The sequence below is a fragment of the Daktulosphaira vitifoliae genome, unplaced genomic scaffold (genome assembly GCF_025091365.1).
Source record: "Daktulosphaira vitifoliae isolate Bord-2020 unplaced genomic scaffold, ASM2509136v1 Scaffold_5, whole genome shotgun sequence".
Classification (NCBI taxonomy): Eukaryota; Metazoa; Arthropoda; class Insecta; order Hemiptera; family Phylloxeridae; genus Daktulosphaira; species Daktulosphaira vitifoliae.
Genome location: NW_026099576.1, coordinates 21,277,500 through 21,299,045, shown reverse-complemented (window position 1 = coordinate 21,299,045; position 21,546 = coordinate 21,277,500). Strand labels below are relative to the sequence as shown.

The 21,546-nt window shown below is 31.7% G+C and overlaps 1 protein-coding gene across 2 annotated transcripts in view; it reads left to right on the top strand.

Moving 5' to 3' along the window:
• Nucleotides 1–2,176: 2,176 nt before the first annotated feature.
• Nucleotides 2,177–21,546, top strand: part of LOC126907929 (putative inorganic phosphate cotransporter) — a 44,228-nt gene continuing 24,858 nt past the window's right edge. The window contains exon 1 of one of the 2 annotated variants that reach the window (XM_050689638.1): nt 2,177–2,787. In XM_050689638.1, the coding sequence (XP_050545595.1) occupies nt 2,532–2,787 (256 nt within the window). In that variant the 5' untranslated portion in view covers nt 2,177–2,531. Of the gene's footprint in view, nt 2,788–18,562; nt 18,842–21,546 lie in introns of those variants that run through there. The other variant, XM_050689636.1, reaches the window with a different exon arrangement.

Genomic DNA, 21,546 nt, shown 5'->3' with positions numbered 1-21,546 from the left:
TTAAATAGTTATTAGTTCATAAACTTAATTCTTTTCAGGGAGCTAGACGATAGGTCACTAAATAACTTACATAATGTATGTTACATACAGAGTATTAAGTAAATAAGGCAACGGTTTTATTTTTCTCTATGCTTGTAACGATTGACCTGTTTCCTTACTGAACACTCTTTATAATATACATACCATATTCTATAAATATTTAATAAAATGTTTACCTTAGATAAGCTGCCCTATGATTATATCGAGCCTTGATAAAAAAAAGGGCGTAAGCAACAGTTTTTGTGAAAATAAGTTATTGGTGTCTAATTATTTTTAAATTTCTAATGATCGGTCTGTTCGATAATGATTTTACATAACCTTAGTATATTTTATTTTTAATGTTACAAAATCAACTAATTTTTTAAAATACCTTAATTAACTATGATAATCGAATAAGTACAAAATCAATATTTTTGTACTTTGCGTATGTGACAATTGAAATAATGATTATGAAAAATTAGTTTTTTTAGTTTTTATAAAATGTCGTTTAACTATTAAGAGTCAATATTTTAATATAAATATTATTACTTTTTGAAAAAATAAAAATTAATACTTTCTTTATACACAACATAAATTAATAAATAACTTATATTCGAATTCAATGAACTAGCTTGAAAATTAAAACAACAACTTTCGGGATTTTTTTAAATTTATATATGACATGAAATTTATAACAATCATTATCTAACAAAAATGAAATTAATATGATCTATTATAAGTAGTTAAGAGTGAATCGAGTAAATATTCGGATTTCGTATAATAAATAATTTAATAATTTTTTTGTACAATAAAATAATTTTCTTTGAAATTGCCATCGTCTTCAAGTTTAGTCAACACCATTAGAAAAATGTTTGAACGTGTGATTAAACCATATTCAAAGGTTTTAAAGGCGATGGCAAGTCAAGAGGTAAATTATTTTTTCTAGGCTATTCCAAATATTTACTTGATTCTTCACTGTACATTCTTGGAATATTTGACAAACTTCTAATATCCATGCAAATTTATTAAAATAATTCATAAGTCATTTATCAAACAAAATATGAATACAATACTCAACCTAATTCCAACTTAAAAATAAAAAAGAAGTAGTTTAAAAAACTAAGACTTATTATTTGTAGTTAAAATATACATTTTATTATATTTAATAATTTACTAATAAGGGCCAAAGTAATAGAGTAAGAATTTTAAACTAATTATTTCAACTGAAAATTTAAAATGAATGCGAAAGTTCAAGGTAAGTGTTTGAGTACTATTTTGGAATTATTTTCTAATGTAATCTATTAATCTCCCAAATATACATTAAACTTAATTTCAAAATATATGCATTGGAAAATATGAGTTAGCAAAATTATGATATATTTGTAGATTTCAAGTTTTATTTATTTTGAATAAATAAAAAAGGTTGCCAATCAAATATATAAAATGTAATCCCATTGTTACACCGTAACTAGTGGGAAACGTATAAACTGTTACAATTTAAAATATTTTTCATTAAAATTCAATCATCTTATTATTAGATATAAAGTTAATTCTTAAAAATCATTCGGTATGTGTTTTTCCAAATTGTATCTATGTGTATTTATTCTAGTTGTACGAGGTGTTTATGAATTACTCGTTGCTAAGTACTGTCCAGGTTTATAATTCTTATCACATTCCATTCATACACAATTATACCGCAGAATGGATGAAAAAGATAATATAAATGTTTCACCCGAGATTGCATTCATGTGTGTGTGCATGCCTGCTAAAGTGTATCAAAACGCCATAAAAATCGCTATTAATAGGCAATTTGCCGTTTATTTCGCAATGTGTTTCGTTTATCTAAATAGGAACAAACGAACCCTTTTCGGTGCGCAAATAAACAGTTGGGAATGGAATATAAATAATAATAATTTGGGCATGAGGAAGGGGTTAGTTGCCGCTTGGAAGAGATGCGAAGGGGGAGGCCTTGAAAACGTTGTTTTTTTTCCTATATAGGTAAGCGCTGATTGCTGCCGAGGAAGGGCGAAAAAAACGGTGACAAAGGTGTACGCGAAAAAGTAGAGAGGAGAAATGTCATCGATGGGCTGGTTAGCGGTGCGGGGGCAGACGGAAAAGGGAGGGACGCCGGGCGGCGACTAGCACATTGCCGTGCAGTTATCCCGTTTAATTGTGGATCTCTCGTCTGCGTGTGCTGATCGATAAAAATTCAACCGCATACATAGTAATATTGTTATGTATACGTATTGAATTTTCGATAAGTAATAATATAATTATATATCCAGTACGTGTTAACTAAATAAAAACCGTTTTATTTCTCACGTGAACCGCACATAACGTTCCGAACACATTTAGAAAATCAATCGCACGCCCGACGTTTTTGGAATTATTTACGTTTTGATTTTTTTTATAATTATTTTTTTTTTTACTATTTCTTTTATCTGTTCGACGGTTTTGTTGCAATCGAATGTCTCCTACAATCTTGATACGCGTCAACATCTCGTGTTGTCAAAATGGTTCCACCGCCCCCGCGAGCTGAACCCGAAGAATACGACACGGCCACGCCGACCGTAGTTACCGTTAACGGACGACAGTCCTCTTTCCACAAAACTTCAACGACGATGGCCAAAATGGCCGACCAACGCAATGGAACGCACGGGAAACCGCCGCGGAAGCCTTTGCCACCCGCACAATTCGAAATGAGTTACGGGTCGACCAACGACAACCGCGGGAACGTGTCCAGTACGGAAAACCTGTTAACTCCCAAAGGTGAGTGTCACCAAAAGATAACATTGTACGTTAAAACCAGAAGATTTTGGTGATTTTTTAATCATTTAAAAGTTGCCAAACAAATAAATATCATTACTAGCGTTGAAAAAAAATTCGTTGTATGACAATATCTATACAGAGTAGGTAATCAGCAGGGCGTTTATTTACTCTGTTCTGGCGTTCGTTTACCTCGATAAAAAATACTTTACTCGTACGCTTTTTTTTTTTTTTAAATTATTTTCAACGTCACAATTTTTTGGCCCGTCATTCGTACGGCCTACGAGACAGTCGCAAGACTACTCTAATTTTAGGTTAGAACGTCCCGCGTATAAATACTCCGATAAGAGTCGTCCGATCACATCGCACAGATAATGCAATTGTACTCGTTGCCGTTTAGATATGTGCTTTCGTCTATCCCATTTGTTGTCGTCGAAATTGAATTTTATCGTATTCACGTCTTTTTAACAGAATTTTATGCGTATTCATACACGTGAATATTAATCAACAAATAGACGCCGAAAAAAGTCGATTGTGTTCGCTTTTCGTCCTATACGGTTACAATAGTCGGGCTAACGGCTTCGTAAGGTTTTATTGACGTCGGAACAGGTTCTTTACACGTTTTATCAATATGAAATTATTTATTTGTCGACATGATAATGCGACAACAACAACGACCCCCGTTTATTTCGGTTTCACTGCTATTTCATACGTGTTGTTCTTTTTAGTGTACACAACTGTGTCGAAAACCGTGGCGTCGATAACAGCGTAACGGCTTTAATACCCAGCGCTTGATATTTTACACGCCAAGATAACCCGCAAAACACTTTTCCCTTATGGAAAATATCGAAGCGATCGGCAACATATTATTTATTGTATTTCAATGGAAGAATCGCCTGCGTTTGCAATGCAAACAACGTTTACCGTTTCCCAGAAATAGTCGGCGGCCAAAGTGTTTACGCGGTCATTGCGTTGTAAAAAAATTCAATGTAAACAAACCGCACCGACAATAATCCACCGCCGTTTTGTTTAAATGAGTTATGAAATTTTCTTCGTGCGCTTTCGCCTAAGCTGGATCGGCAGTTGTTATTATTCAACCTAGTTCCGTTTGGAATTCTTGTTGCCTTTTATGACTAACTTATTATTATTCCCAAGACGTTTACTTTGTGGCACACGGCGTGTCTACTATTTACGTGGTTTTTTTAAATCGTTTGACCTACGTAAGGTCAAGGGATAAGGGGCCGCGGGTGTCGCCGATAACAGAGACCGTGAAACCGTATTTTTTTCAGACGGCCGTGGAGATATCCTTGACATTGGCATTCGGCAAAAGAGTAATCGTCGTAACGCTCTCTCAAGGACCCGAATTTTCAACAATAGTGTTAACGGCGACACTAAAACGCATTAAAAACAATCTCAATGTACACATTCTATTGACATAAATAGTTCGGTCATTAACATAATAATAATTACACAATACTGTTATTTATGGGATTAAGAAAGTTTTTGTTTTACCCGGTAACTACGTTCCACTAATTAACAGATAAATACCTTTTCTAAACGCTTCAAACGTATTCTATCGTTTATGAGGTGATTTTTGAAAAATGTTTTCATTATACTTATCTGTTAAAGCTAACGATAACTGTGGCAATTAGCGGCTATGCTACGCTTGCCGAAGTAACTTAATTGTTATTAATCTCTATCAGTGATCTAATTATAATGCTTTTTTCTACAGCATAAACTATTCATTCAATTTTTTTTGATTTTAAATCATAGCACCTTGTGAAGTAACAAATATCAAATACTATAAATAATATGAACTCTATTATTTTTTTTTCATATCGAGAACCGGTGTAATTAAAAAAAAAATGTTTTTCAAATTATCGTTATGATTGGTTGGAAGTTACACAGGTACGTTTAACATATACTTTGGTGTTATTATTGTTTTAGGAAATTATAGTTCTGATAGTTGAACGCGCCTCTTGCCGTTTGTCGATAGCAAAATTACTTTACTCTTTTCACATTATCAAGTGATTATCGAATATTCCTCATAAGTCAAGTGTCTGTTAATGCGTGTAAGTTGTGTCAATTCTTGACCGTACATGTGATCACGAATTTTTAGAGGTCAAATGGTTTTTGTGTTTTATTTTTTAAAAGATTAAAGCCATTGAATTTGGCGATGTACTTCACACCTCTTTTTTTTATCCCTCTGAATAACGTTGTTTCAATAGCAATTCAACAATTTTATATTTTATTATTTGTACTATTCAATGTTGTATTTTTTGGCGTTACATTGAAAATAAACGATATATTGTATTTTAGTTCGCTAATTATTTTTTATCTGCGCCTTTCACCTTGGACAAAAGATATTCAGTTGTAAAAAAATATTTGAAATAATATTACAAATTTTTTCTTTTAGTGGTCATTGAATATATCATATTCAATGGCTATTATAATAATAGTAAAATAATTTTACTACTATCGCAATTATTACGTGTTTTAAACGTCTTGAATGTATATTGACTACGCTTACCTTGGCTAATTTTTCATAAAACTCTATTGACAAAAAAACTGTTGACAAATTTTATACATAAATTTTGTTATAATTTAACCTTTCTGAGTAGAAATTATAAATTTAACAAGTATTTGGTAACCTTCTGTCCTGCTGTAATTCAAAAATGAGTTATATTTTATCTAATATTATTTGAAAAATAAATGTGTACATTTATTGCATTTATTGGCATATCTATTGCATTAAGGTGAACTAGCGAGGAGAGGCAATTAATTAGATTTTATTTGGATTGTATTGTTTAATTATTATAGTTTTAGGTAAACGTATTTATTTTTATACTTAGAACCANGGTGAACTAGCGAGGAGAGGCAATTAATTAGATTTTATTTGGATTGTATTGTTTAATTATTATAGTTTTAGGTAAACGTATTTTATTTTTATACTTAGAATCTTACAGAAGACAATTTTTAAATTAATATTTGTTTTTTTAAATGTTTTAAATTTCAACATTTTTCCCTTGAATAATTTTTATATTTGATGATAATTTATTTCGAAAATAATCGGTTGAAATAAATAAATCTTTTTAGGATTGTTAACTATTCAATTGTTCAAAATAAGTTGATGTGAAAATATTTGTAATGGCAAGTTCTGATGACTACGCGTTATTATCAATGCAAAATATATGTAAAATAGTTAATTAATTCATTTTTTAATTTCGTAGAGCATGTCAATCATTTTTGTTCGTAGAAAATACGAAAAATTAATTACTGCAAATTGAATGAAAAATTTAACCGATAAAATTATTAGCCATATGAATGATCTTTTTAAACTATCGGAAACTATTTCAGGTCGATTTTTTAGGAAATTCAGACGGTAAATGGTTACACTGGTGTAATAACTTAGAATTTTTTTAATTTTTTTTCTCGGAAAAACTTCTCGTCATCACAAACAAATTAGTAGGAACAAACTTTTTATTCGATTAGGAGTAGGAAGTTTATTTTGCGGAAATAGTCCGACAGGAAGAGGACCGGTAAATAGGATGAGTTCACCGTGAAGTCAATGGTAAACAGATATGATCAACCTTGTCAGAAAAACGTTCAATATGCCGCCATTTGTACGAATTATCTGATAGTCATCTTTCTATTACTCTAATGCTGCGTTAACTTGTTCAGTATTACGTTACGTTGATAACTTATCACGTCTCACAAAGCGCTTCTTATACAGATCAGATTTTAATCGAATAAAGTATAACATTATGTGTTATTCATTTTCATTATGCCGCCTAAATAACGTCAGTAAGAACAATACTATTGATATTTTATACTGCGGTTTAATTTTATGAAATTAATTGAATAACACGTTAATAATTACAATTTATTTTTAAGGGGCCTTTATTTAGGTCTGTCCATAAACATAAGCTGATTTCATACGAACAAAAAATGTTCAATTCGTTACATGTCAAACAATCCGTATGAATTGTGATTTTATTTTTTAATAGTAAAACTTTTCGGTTAAAATTGTGTTCACGTCCGACTTCAAGCGGAGTTGAAACTTCTTCACCTAGTGTTTAATTAAAAATGCATAGTTTTGAATATTTATTTTTTGTGTCAAATAACAATATAGCCAACACAGTTAAAATGTTCGCGATTCGCATGTAATCGGTTGTTTTTTATTACACTAGTGTCGAGTAGGAGTTATTCGCAACAGACTCTTTGCTATTAAATAGAGAACGCCTGGTAAATTTATACAGATATATATTTATTGCGAATGTTAGCCAACGATCAAAATTAGTTTCAAAAGTAGTCGGTTGATTCATTTAAAGGTTTTGCTTATTTTTTCAGCGTTTTTGACATTTTAAAAATTATTTTTGTTCAGCATTAACAACTAATAAAAATATGAAATCATAAAAGAAATACCCACGATATAGTCTCTCGAGTAAACTTAAATTTTTATGTTCACTTGTCGTTAAAATATTTCAGCTCAAAACCAAATAGTTTTCTTAAAAAATTTTTGGATTTGTAATAGAATTGAAATCTTAATAGTACCTTTGCGAGTAACAATAAAAAAAAAACGGTTTTAATAATAAATTCAAACATAAGTTTTATTCTAATTATTATACAATTTTCTTGTTAATCTTTTCCAAACGTGATGTATGGGACCTACTTGTGTTTTATAACAGTTGTTGACTATTCACCGCTATACATGTTTGATTAATTGCCCGAACCTTTAGTGGATGAAAATCTGTTTGAATTTTGAAGGTCACTATGAGTTGTATTTATAAATTTGATGAATCATCTTTTTGTTGTTGTTATAATTAATTAATTAAGGAAAACAACAGCACAGAGTAGTGGTCAGAGAAGAAAAGCTCCGAAATAGGATTAAATACATGAACTTGTGAGTTCAACTTAAGAATATCTTAATACGAAATAATTTTAATCGCTGTAATTTATACTTGATAATGTTAAATTATAGCAAATGTTTTAATTTTACATTAGTCAAAATAGACAAAATTAAAATAAATTTTGTTAAAAGAAATAAGTTCAGACGTCTAGTTTTAGTTTTAACCAAATATTTGGAAGTAATTGAATATTATCGAACTAAAAAAAATGTATTTATGAGAGCAGATTGGACTACAAATATTCTCATGTAGTTTTATAAATCTATTTTATTTACAATGAGTTTATCTGTTATATTTTATTTGTACGTATTGATTTTTAACAAATATTATGGGTATTGTTATTTACAATTATCATGTGTTAATTTTCACATGAATTCAACGTAATGTAAAAACTATTGAGTGTTTTTTAAGCCATCCGCATAATAAATCAATAAAATAGTGTTTATTGGAAGTGAAAATAGTATTTATATACATTCTCTGGATAATTTTTAGATTTGATAAATTGTTACAATTCTTAGATATGGTTTTATAAAATATTTTCTAGATATGATAAAAATTTCTTAACACCATAACAATTTTTTTTCTGGTTCTACAATATGTAAACGTATAAAAAAAGTATTAATTATATTTCATTTAGTTGTACCGATTTAAACACATTTTTTGTCACGTGCGTATTTTTATTTTTACAGAAGTTTTTAGTGGCATTTCAAAAAAAAATGAATGAATAATAATTTATTATTTATAACAATAAATTTCTTCTTGTATTATGCGAAGTAATATTATATACTTGTTAAAATGCTCTAATTCTGTAAAAAATATGTTTTTTACTACCTATAGTGTTTTATTTACTCTGATCAAACAAACTGAAAATTGATGGAGTTAAATAATTTTTATGTATTTGTGCTCATTTACGGCAGTCTAATAGATTTCTGTAATTCTTATGTGTGGTATCTATGTAATAATTTTTACTTCATATGCATTGGTCTTCGTGTCGGTAATAATAAAAGAAAAAAACAAAATGCATTTTTAATGGTTTGCACACTAGTGATCGCTTTAGCTAAGTGTTGTCATACGCAATTGGTAATTATTGATTTGCATTGCGATTTACCGTTGTGTGCATGTCGACACACAAGTTTAATGATCACAATAAAACGCCGTTACAAAAATAGAGCAATTACATTTCAGAGAGCGACAAAAATGACTAATTATCGGTATTCCTTTTCAATCTATGGCCGAAAGTTTATGCATTTGCATTTATCTAGTCAAAAAAAAAACTATATTCTTGTTACAAAATTAGATTTTTATTTCAAATCAAAATAGTTGAACACGTTAAATTATAACTTGTGTAGCTCAAATCAATGTGAAATATTATAAAAAACATTTGAACTTTGTTGTTCTTAGTGAAATTTTATGTAGTCTTGACAAATATTTCAATTGTTAGTTTACAAAAGTTTCGTATATGTTTCCAACAACAATGCAAATGTATTACAAAAAATCAAAAATAATTTATTTTCTGTTAGTTTGTATTGTTTGAATAGAGAAAAAATGATTTTTCAACAACCTTCGTAGGTCTGTAGCGTATTCATTAGTATCAGACTTCTTCTAGTAATAATACAGTATTCCGATGTGCAGTGTACATCTGTTCTCATCATTATAGACTATTTTGATAAAAAAAAAAACTTCCTTGACCCATGTTTCCTTATGGGTTAAAATTATCACTTTAAATTACACGGATAGTGCGTTCATAGTTTGTTATTATTCGTTTTCCCGTGTCGTTGTTACAAAATTATATACCGAATTCAAGGATTCCAGTAACATCTTTGATTTGATTAAGAGATTCCCAATGCAGGAAAACCGCATCGTCGCAAATTAATGACGTGCCTGTCTGATGACGTTTACTTTTATGTAAGACCTCGACCGCAGTATTGAATTTATAATTTAAAAAATGTCCTCCAGGATTACTACGAAATGTCATCTCACGGTTACATTGTTATATGCGTTTGACACTTGAGTATCTGCAATGCAGAGCTTTGTGATTGTACAATGAAGTCGTATTGCACGGTGTCTGCTAGATTTGGTCCTTTTTTTCTGCAAAAATCCTCGGTGCATTAATTTAACTGTCAGCAGGTGACGGTGTTGGCGACGAAGCAATTAAAAATCTATCGTGTAGGCTCCCAGTACCCGCGTAGCTCGACTAATTATTACTAGGGCTATTATTTTATACACACACCAACTCAACTTGAAGTCTGGTTTTTCTATTGCTGTTTTTTACGTCACTTGAAAATTAGTTCTTTCAAGGAAAAACAGTCATTTGTGTCTGTTCTTAACGCAGCCTCTTACCGTCTTAATAAAAACGTAATGGTACTGTGTTTGTTATAACACATGGAGGAGGATAATGCAAATAGGTCGACAGGAGATAAATGCAAAAAGATAGTAAAATGAGATGCGGAAATGATTATTTTAAACAGTATTTGCAGTAGTACTGAAGTGGTTTAAAAAAATAAATTGTCGATTGTCTCCATTTTTTAATCCGTCCTAAGTCAAGTGAACGAAGAAATCCTTTGTTCCTGCAATAACGCGATTTACTTGCTTACTCTTCATAAATTATATCGCGTGCACCCAGAGACCTTGGACGCTTTTGACCTACAATTTTGAGTAGACCCTTGTGCTGCTGAACCAGGTGACATCAGTGACGGCGAACTCTATACAAATAAAAATAATAATAACTCAACAGTGCACCTATAGACAATGACAATCGATAAGCGCGTACGCTAGAAGTTTGTGGGTAACATTTTTAAATTAAAAACACTCGGGGACATGAATAAAACATGCACATGCATATAAAGTTACGATAAACAATAAATTTAAATTATTATGTGCTCGCCAACGAGTTTTCGAATGGTACCGATGCTGTTGGTAAACTAAAGCCGATAAAAATTTGCTTTATACCCTTAGAATTGTTCTTCAAGTGGAGCTTTTATTAGTAAACTTTTGCAGCAGTTATTGTTTTGTTTTAGGCGATTAGCCGTGTTCCCATTACTCAAACCGACTCGCTTGGTTTTAATAAGGTAAATCCTATTCTATGTTCGAAATTACTCTGTTCGAATTACAAAAAGGGCCTATTCGCATAAGTGGTTTTTTATTTATTAAACATTCGCTTACTATTCGTCATACCGAATTATGAGTTATTTTTCATATTTGAAAATAAGTTTTGCATGATAAAGAAAGACAATAATTTTTACTGTTAAATTGCCAAGCTAAATCATTTGTCTACCTTATCGTTTTGAGTAACTGTGTCTAATCAATATCAGATATTTGGTACGAGTACTATTACATGGAATAATCAAAACTAATCTCTTCCAAGGTAACACTTTTTTTGTGGAGATTTAATTTAGAGCTATCAAGGTGTACACATTGTAATGTCTATCTGCTTTTGGTTATACGCCAATTAATGTTATATAGTCCATGTGAAATGTAAAACTTATATATCGCTCCTTTGAGAATTGACATAGTGTACGCGAAAATTCAATTGAATATTAGTAAGAATATTTATTGTAAAGGATTTGTACGAAATAGTCGTTGTTTTTATTTTAAATTCAGATTCCTTAAGACGTTAAGCTATGTGAAAAATAATGTTATCAAAATAACGTTATTTTGATCGATGTTAATCAAGATATATTGTTCTATTATTTAACTCGTTTTTTTTAATAAAATTCTGGTACATCCCAGAAACAGTAAAAAAAACTCAGCCAGAGCCGGCAGACGCAGGTGACCTAATCACAATTGTGATTAAAATTGTGAATTTTTCTTATTGGTGGCCAGAGTTTAGCCCCGTGATACTCTTATGACTTTGAATTAAATGATCAATGCCATGTTTCTTGAACATCACTTATTATTGTTTCGGTTTAACTTTTTTATTTAATAGAACTTGAAATAGATATATAGGTGTGATACTCGTCTTGTGTTATAAAAAAAAAAATATATATTGACAAAGCGTAAAAAAAATCTTTCTTAGAAATCAGTAGAAATAATTTGTCGAATATGATAGAAAAAAATACGCCGTTTGAGTAATCATTTTATCTCGTCGTTTCCTTTTGAATTTACATATATCATCGATAAAAAAAATATCCTGAAGCGTTTATAGGAAATAGAAGGCTAAATCAATATATCTTGCAAAGTGACATCGTTTGATGAATAGAAATATTTCATCCTTCTGTTAAAAATTGATTAATTAACTGAAATTTAACAATCGTGTAGATACAACCGTAAAGCAGACAGTTAATCAAATGACTTAATCCGACGGAATATTACTGTAACTAGGAATCAATTTTATATACCAATTGTAGATTATCCGGATGATTAAAAAATAAGCTTATATTTCATATAAATTTATGTAATATTTGAAGAATTTTCCAGAACATTTTACAAGTGTCAATGGTCCCTATAATATTGCTATATATTTTAATAAAATTATTTAATTGAAGTTAATTCATCTCGCAAAATTAATGAAAACATTATTACGCCCGTTTCTTTTTCTGATCGAGTGCAATTAACAATTTTCATTTTTCACCATTTAATTTTTTAATAATTACATTTCGAGTCAGAAATTAATTAGTAATCAATTTATACGTTTTTAGCATTGGCGTAATTAGAATTTTTTCTTGGTGGAGATACATAAAAAAATTTCACTTCCCTATCCAAAGAAAAAAAAATTGTATCTTCGCTATATTCTTGTTTTGGTGGGTATATGACACCCATAAACCATTATAATTATACCAGTGTTTATTACGCTGTTTATTTTTATTACTCTTGTACAGAGTTTTATTAGAATTCAGTTTAGAACTTGGTATATGAATTATTTATACTTGTAATGGATTTTAAGTCCTAGTGATAATCTATTGCTCGCTGAGAAAAGTAAATACTACTTTTCATGCAAAATTATTTTTCTTCCAAACCCTTGGATCAACAGCATGCTGTTTTTTTTTTAAGATCAGGCACAATAAATCATTTTTGTATAACTGCATAGCTACTAGTGAATACCTATCGCGCGGGCGGCTCGTAGTTTTTTGAATAACAAACGAGCACTTTGTCCCTTATAAATTATCGTGTTCTTTTTACTATTCGAACGAATGATGGGAAAACATGTGGATATATTATAGTTACGCTGTATTATCATTGCCTACTCAAGGCGGTAGTCTTATGTGTTTTTTACTCATGCCTTTTACATAGACACAGAACCAACTTTCAGAACATTCTGAGCCCGCATAAATTTAATATTATTTATAGATATTGTTCACCATACATAAATCAATAGCTATCGTTCGAATTTCCGCATTACAAATTGTAGTCGCGTGCCGTCCAGCACTATTTTAATTTAAACAGCAATTACACAGAGGCGCTAATTAATGTAAATGAAAACCAAATTAAGTAATCAAACTCACTGTCAAAATGGTAACCTGTTGGTGGACAGTTAAAGTAATTTCTTTAGAGCAACGAATCGCTGCACAATCGGTAATATGACAAACGGGTTTTTTAGAAAACAATTTTACGTTATTTTTTTAAATTGAAAAATAAAACTTTACGGTCGTTAATGACATTTGTTGCATTGCAATGGAGCGATGATAATCAACTACTAGGTAAATTCGATTAATCTCATTAAATTTAAATGACGTTCAACGAGAGGTGCAGAGTCTACTCAACAAAACAATTAACGTTTCGTCGACCACTGGTTGCAATAATATTATTAAAAAGTAACTGCAAACACCTACTGGGGTTTTATATTTTTCGGTTCAACATACCGCGCCGTCTCCGTATACTCTACACATTAGGGGCAGTTTAATGTTATTCGTGTAACGTTTTGCTCGTCTATGTACACTATTGTCTATTTGTGACTAGCATACTATCATAGGCGGCTGCGACTTCTTCGTAGCTGACCTTGACCGTGGATTTGTAGATCGATCACGTGCAAAATCGTGAACTCCCCTCGTCTTGACTGGTGCCGACCCATCCCAAGAATGTTTCCGTAGTGCAAGCGGCGGGTTATGAATAGTACATAATAATGTACCATTATTGTTATTATTATATTTAAATGAACGCTCTACTGTTCTTCTTTTGAATACATTTGTGGGCGTAGATATTTCGTTGGAAACACCGTGTGAAAACAATAGAACGAATCATTTGACCTTTTGTGTAGCGAATTCCAATTATGTACAAGACAACGTTTTACGGTTTTCGGAAAGAGTTTTGCATTTTAATTATTGTCATAAAACAATAAACGCTACCGATTTCACAGCATTAAATTCGAACCGCAGCCCTTGGATAGCAATTTGAATTGACTGAATTAAAAAAATGGCCCAATAGAAATTATTACAGCGCTGTGTTTAACTCTATTACAATTAAGACCGTTGTCGCCTTTGTCGTCTAACGGTCGTACCATTATATTTGTTTTTACTGTCGTGCAGAAAATCAAGCGGAACGTCAACGGCTTATGTCGTGTAAAATATCGTAAATTATTTGTTACAATGTTTCGTTTACAAGTAGTCTTGTGGGATTTAAGATATTGACATTTCGAGAACGTTTAGTTTTCAAAACGAGTATGTGTTTCCTACAGCTTGTAATAATAATCGCGATGAGGGTAAATATATCCGACGACTTTCAAATCTATATGATATCAACAAAAAAATAAATGATGGCTTTCCGAACCGTTGTCAGATTCGCAAGGGTTGGCACACTTAATTAATGCCGTATTAATGAGAATTTATAACATATATAAACACAGAAACCGCACCCACGTCCGTTTGTACCCCAGTTAAATCGTTACATCTCTCGAACGTAATAAGGATAACGATTATTAATCAAAGGGATGTATTAGACTATTGCCAACTCTTGTATTTCGCCAACTCGCAACACTAAAGTCCATTTTGCATTGGTTAATCGAATTCCGTGCAACTAAAAGTAGTAATGAAAAATAATTGAGAAAATAGTATCTAAGGCAAAAATGAACTTTTAACTTTTTAATCGCGTATTGTTAGTGTTTACTGTGTTAACAATAAGAGGTAAATTAGAATGTATAAACGAAGCAATAAATACGTTTAGCAGGTTCTTTGCAAAAAAAAAGAGGTCACTCAAAAAATTAAGTAAAGATGTATCATTGCCTAAACTATTTAATCGATTTAGTTTCGTTGATCTGAGATAACAAATATGTGTTCACACGTTGTTTTTTTGCTATTAAAATGTTAGTTTACTGCAAGTATATACTTAATTAATACTATATCAACACAATAACATACTATTAAATTATGTGCTCTTTAAGTCCAGACTGTAGCTGGCAGGCATTGTCCGACAAAAAAAAAGAAAGAAAATAGCTTAAATAATTGCTTTATGTTATACTACAGACGGTATTTTATAATAGTTCTATTATGTGGTTACACAATACTTGCATTCTATGGTATCGTCGAATTACTTTAACTACGATTAGGTCTATTACAGTAGAAAAATGGCTTATTTTTATCAAAACTAGTATAATTCCGTTGGCCCTAATTATTAATATCTAACATTAATTTTAGACGGTAACTCGACTTTTAAGTTTTTTTTCAAATAATGGTGTAATATCTTGGTCATCGTCATTGTCGAGGCAATCTGATATGATATCAGATGTTATGAATACCATATAATTTATTTTGCTATTTAATTAGGACATAAAAATTGTTATTTAATCATATGTGTAAAAAAAATCTCACAATAGATATTATAGGCATATGAAAATTGATATATGTAAAAAATTGTACGTATAAAATAATAATTACGAAGCAGATCAAGAATTTATATGAGGGGGGCAAAATTTTTTTAGTTATTAAATAATGGAGTTTTGTCATTGTTTTGTTGACTGAATTACTGTTAAGAGCACAACCCGGCCGTAATAAAAATCAAACAATATAAATTAGATATTGTTGTTCTTTACATTAAATCGTTTCCATGTGGACATATAAATTGTAAGAAAATCAATTTTCCTGTGACCCATGTGCAATGTTATTCACCTATTTATATAACAAAAACTCGGTGCAAAACACCAAAATCTATTATTCAATCGACCAAGTAAAAAACTGCGGGAGGCTTATTATTGTTGTTGTAGCGGCGACGGAGATAATGGCAATTTCAATTGTTTTACTCGACATCTTTTTTAGTGCGTAATGAAACACATGATCGATACTAGTTCCAACGACACACACACTTTGTTCCAGCGTAGGTAATATGTAAATTATCTGTGTGCTCGTGAACTGCCTGTTAGGCACGTCTAGGATAGCACACGAAACAATGAAAAAGCTCGCATTGTCTCATTACCGACGTGTGGGAGTGGAAATTCTTCGCGTTAATTAATATTTATCAAACCGTAGAAATCGTATCAATTTTCACCGTTGACAAAGCTCTCCTGTTCGTATTCAACAAAGAGCCATACGGGTCGATAAGGTAATTGATCATATGCGAAAAATGTATACCTCGTCCGATGATACTGCACACCTTTCCGGGTTCTGATGATGGCATTGTGTAGATATTGATTACTTCATTATGCGTTAAGTAACATTTGTACGCACAGGCTCTACTTGCACGGGATTTTTATTCCGCGCAACCGAAACACATAATCGTTCCGTTTTAGTTATACTCTCTGCTCGCTGTTAGTGTTTACACGAACAAACATTTCCCAAAGCATTCGTGTCTCGTTCGACACTTGCACACTTAAATACAATACTTTTAATGAGAACGTTCGGAGCTTTAACGCCAGTAAAATATTTTCACACGATTCGCCCAATAAATAGATGTTAAAATAATTGCACAAATATGTATGTATTTATTTTTTGAGTTAGTGAACATAGTGGTAAGTGTTGTGTCTATTTCAAAAATCGCAGTCGATTCTGCGTCTATATAATATAGTAATTTTTTGTCGCTACTTAATTCCATTTACCTTAGAAATCGACTTGGAAAAATAGAAACAAAAATTCAAGTGTTGAACAAATTGTAGTTTAAAAAATATGTGAAATTGCCCTTAATTGGCTAAAAACTATTTATTTATTTATACGAAGGAATCAAGTCAAATTATGTTTGAAACAATTTATGAAATTGTTTCGGTAATTTTCACGGGTAATATTTTCGTATTATAAAAGGCGGCCAGAAATTACACTACAATCGAAGCTTAGGTCTTAATATAATGGAAAACTCATGACAATTCTATTCTGTTTGTTACACAAACAAACTGTAATTGTATAATAGCGATAATTGTTTAACTTACTATACCTACTTCACTATTATTCAAGCCGCATACTTTGAAGTGTAAATATATTAAACGACAAGCCTTTTGTTGAATACTTACAGTTTTCAACAAAAGTACGTTATAAATATACGTGTGTGTTCCGTTTGGAAGCTACGCAGAATATGTTTAGAAAAAAATTTTATGAAACAATAAAAGAATATTATTTAAACAATGTATTCAGTTTCACGGAATCCATTTAACGCAAAAAAAAAAAAAACAAACAAAAGAAGTATATTTGCCCGAGTTAGCGGTCATTAATATTAAAAATAGTAACTGAGAGTTAAATTATTATGCTGGTCATAATTTTATTAGATAAAAATATATGTACACCACAAACCGCTTGATTTATTTATTGTAAGTAATATTTTAGGTAATCGTTAATACAAATATTAATAGTTGAATTGTTCTACACAAAAATCATTAGAGTGTATTTTAAATTATAAAATTTATTGTTCTCAAATGAAGATTCAAGAATTTAAATTGGTCTCGCTACAAAGAAAGTAGAAACTATTGCAGTTTGTTATTTCGAAATGCATTTATCCAGATTTTATAGAAAATTAATTATAATTTTTATTAACTTATTACGTCTAAACATTTATCATCGTAGAATTCATTAATAATTTATCAAACAGTGATAAAAAATAATTATTCTTTTATTTATTATATTACATTTCGCGTGGAAGTATTTATGGCGGATAATGTCCCCTAGATATACTTATAAAAGCGACAGCAAACTTTCTGTTTTTTTGAATGGGATTTTTTTAAACTCCTCTGCTTTTGTTCACCACAAAGCCACAAGTACAAATATTATCTTTTAGATGGTTACTAGTGCAATGAATTCCGGTAGTTTGGAATTTAACCGTTTAATTTTTTTTCGACGGAAATAGTTTTCACGAAGAACAATGTCGAGCCTTTTTTTGCTAGCCGAAATTCATCCCCACTCGATTTAATTTTGATTTTTTTTAACCGTTACTTGACAAAAGTTTGTATGAACGTTTAGAACTAACTTTTCTGTTGCGTACGCCGTTTGCCGTTGCTTTTACGCACAACCTTTCCGGGTAGCCTCGTCAACGGCACCCTCAAGTGTTATAATCCCATCAACAGATTTAAGTATTTTTCTAACTTCACGGGAAAATTCCGGTCAAGGGCCAAACGCACTAGCCTATAAACTTGTGCATGTTGCGATAACTCGTCCCGTCCTGAGCGAATTGCCTACCACTTTTTCGCTACAGCCTTTGAGTCCAATCGGTATTGCCTCGCAGTAACTATAATGTTACAAAGTGTTGGCAAAAGTCGAAATCCAATCATACAAAGTGATTGGGCCCACCACGTGACGATACACGTTAAGAAGCCGTGCGCTGAGATTTAGCAAAGGAATCCAGTGGCGGTAGAGGTGGTGGCGGCAGACACGCGAGGCCACACACACCAGTACATGTATTACGGCAACCTTGTGGCGGCGGCGGCGGCGGTGGCGGCGGCAGTGGGTGTAGAAGGGACTTTGGCAGAGTCGATCGATGAGCCGCCATGCACGCAAGCGCCGCCGGGCCGTGCGACGACGGAATCCTAACCGGCGGCTAGTCCGCCGCGGCCCTGTGCGCTATCCAGCAGCACCCGGTGAGTGTGCAGACCAAATAGCCCGCGTGTGTGTCCCTACGTTTCGATATTGTGCCGCGTTGTCTTCGTCCACTACACGCAACTCTCGATCGCCGTCACCGGTTTACCCGCTGTGTGCGTACCGCCGTCGACGTGGTCGTCGACATGTGGTGGTGCTGTCGTCGTGGGTTTAGTCAACGCCACCGGCAACGGTACGGCTGCCGTACATGAACTCTGCGTGTCCACATTACATGTAACTATTCCATTTAACTATTGTTGTCGATGTGAAAATATTCCAAGGCACTTGTACAACGTTATTTTGCATATGCTCGCCGGGTCCGTTACGATTTCGAAACTTTATGTGGCCTCCGACGTTGTCAAATCGATTGATGTGGCGACCCTTCACATTCAGTATTTTTCGCCGTCGCTTTTTTCCGTGCACCGCGAGGTGCTATAAAAAGAAGGCTAAAAATACCATTGCAATAATAATAGTAGTAACTATTAGTATTGACCACTTCGGTCTGAACGCTAACAATGGGTGACGTCATAAATAACGGCACGGCGTAGGCAATGTTAATTTATCAAGTTTAAAACTTTCTTATCACGTGCTGACTAAAATAAATTGAGGCGAAACAAAATCAATAGCGATGCTTGTCGTTTTATTACACGTTTATTGTTTTTTTTTTTTTTTTACCTTGTTTCATAGTGTTTAGAAGAGCTCAACAGCGGGACGAGGGTGGCACGTGGTCTTCAGTAGGCCTACGACATAATGAGCGCATTCGAAGGTATACCGCAATCAAATATTTAACGTAGCGTTAAAATATTTGCTTACGCCATAACCGAGTCGATAATTAACCGTGTAATCGTTAAATTTAAATAAATGTTAAAGAGAAGAAATAATATTATTGTTATTGTTTCGTGACCGGAAATCGCGTTTTTTTTTTTTCAAATAATGCGTAACGTATAATTTATTAAAATCAGCTTTTATTTTCCATCAGTTTTTGATTTTATTGTAAAAACTCGGTCTATTATTTTTCGTCCAACTTCAATTATTCTAACAATTACCGTGTCGGGTTTTATATTTCAGTAAGCGTCAATATTTAATGCGTTCATTGTGGATTTATAGTCTCTTAGATCACGTCTAAACAACACATCAATTAACGTTAATGTTTGTTGAAAGCTTTTAATTTTTGTCAACAAATCGGCCTTAACTAAACACCAGTTGTGCAAAATAAACTCAAATTTTTGCTGCGGATTTTGAAGCGTAGGTATAGACCTTGGACTTTTAATAAGACTATATAAATATCTTAACTGTAATTTATAATTACAGCCGAAATATCGTTTAACATACAGTGCGTGGAGCTTGCTACGTAGACGGCATCAAAACTTTTAAAACCCAGAAAAAGATCATTAAAACGATACTATAAAAATAAAAGCCGTTCATTTTTTTTCCTTAGGGCGAGATTTATTTTTTTTTAACGCAATACCGTTATGAACAATTTTAAAAAAAAGCTTTAAACGCAAATACTGAATGAAATTAAGTTCAACGGGCCTATAACAGGTTCTTGATTTAACTAAAACTTGCCCTAATCCGTTTGCTTATTTTCGGTCGCCTCAAACGTTTTATTCTCTGCATATTATTCGATAAAATATTTTTATATGTCTTATTATGACGAAGTCGTGACGATTAGTTTTACTGAATAGTGCCAGTGCAATTTATTAAATGAATAAAAATAAAATCAATTGTTGTTAATGAGGTTAAAAAACTGTATTGGAAATAATTCTGGCGTGCGAATTTTTTAACAAATGTCTCAAAATGGAATGTTTAAAAGTTTTCTCATAAAACTAACCTTCTATGCTGCCGCAGTCAGAATATAGTTGTAAAATAAATGCTTTAGAACAAGTCTTAATACAATTTTGGGCTTAGAAATTACTTGTTTGTCACTTAACCTATCGCCGTTGTCCGTCAACGCGCGACTATTTTGCTAACCGAGTGTTTTTTAAATCCCTTTATTAATGAAAAAACCATTTTATATTTCTATAGACAAAACCTGCACCTTTAATTAAAAAAAGTGAACGTAATCAGGCAAAACGGCTTTGCAAGTTGAATTTATTTATTTTTTTTAACAAATAATATGTTAGCCTTACTGTTTTGTATACTGCTAAAGAATTCTCGTGATATTTTACAGAAAACCATAAGAAAATTCTAAGTAAAATAAGTGAGATACCTAAATTAAAAAAAGATTATACACATTTTTATAGACCTCTGATTTTTCATTGCACTAATAAACTATTATATTTTAATAAAAACTTAAGCCACCTTTTTTTAGAATAAAGTACTATTGTGTAGGATTTCTTAATGCTATTATTATATATTTTATTGCAACTTAAACTTTTAAAGTTTACACATTTTATTCATTGTCGTGCTAACTTTTGTGAGTTTGCGATTTCTCACAATCGCTGTGTGTTTTGTGCACAACAAATTCAATACACCGAAATTTAAGATCGTTCACCAACGATATCATTTTACCTGGTTATTTATGTTGATAATAATCGTCTTCACTTAGCTTTAAACTACTCCTATTAGGTCCGCTGACATCAGCACATTTATCGGCTATCTGAACAGTTGTTATTTTGGTATTTAACTGTGTTCATTATTCGAAAGTCAACAGCAATAAAATGTTTAAACAACGGCTGCTTCTATCTTGAATTATGTAAGAGCTATGTAAACAAGGCCTTTGAAATAGTTTTAAATCGTTATTTGATTTCGGCAAACGTTTAAACAGCCAAAGTGCTATCAAACCAATTAAAAATATCATTTATTATCATTAATGGAATGAATTCAATCTAAATACTATTGACGTTTATTGTTTATAAGAAATCAATGTTGATTAATCAAAGAAAAACGGTTAATAGTTTTTTATATCGAACGATTTCTATCATTTATTTTAAGTTTTT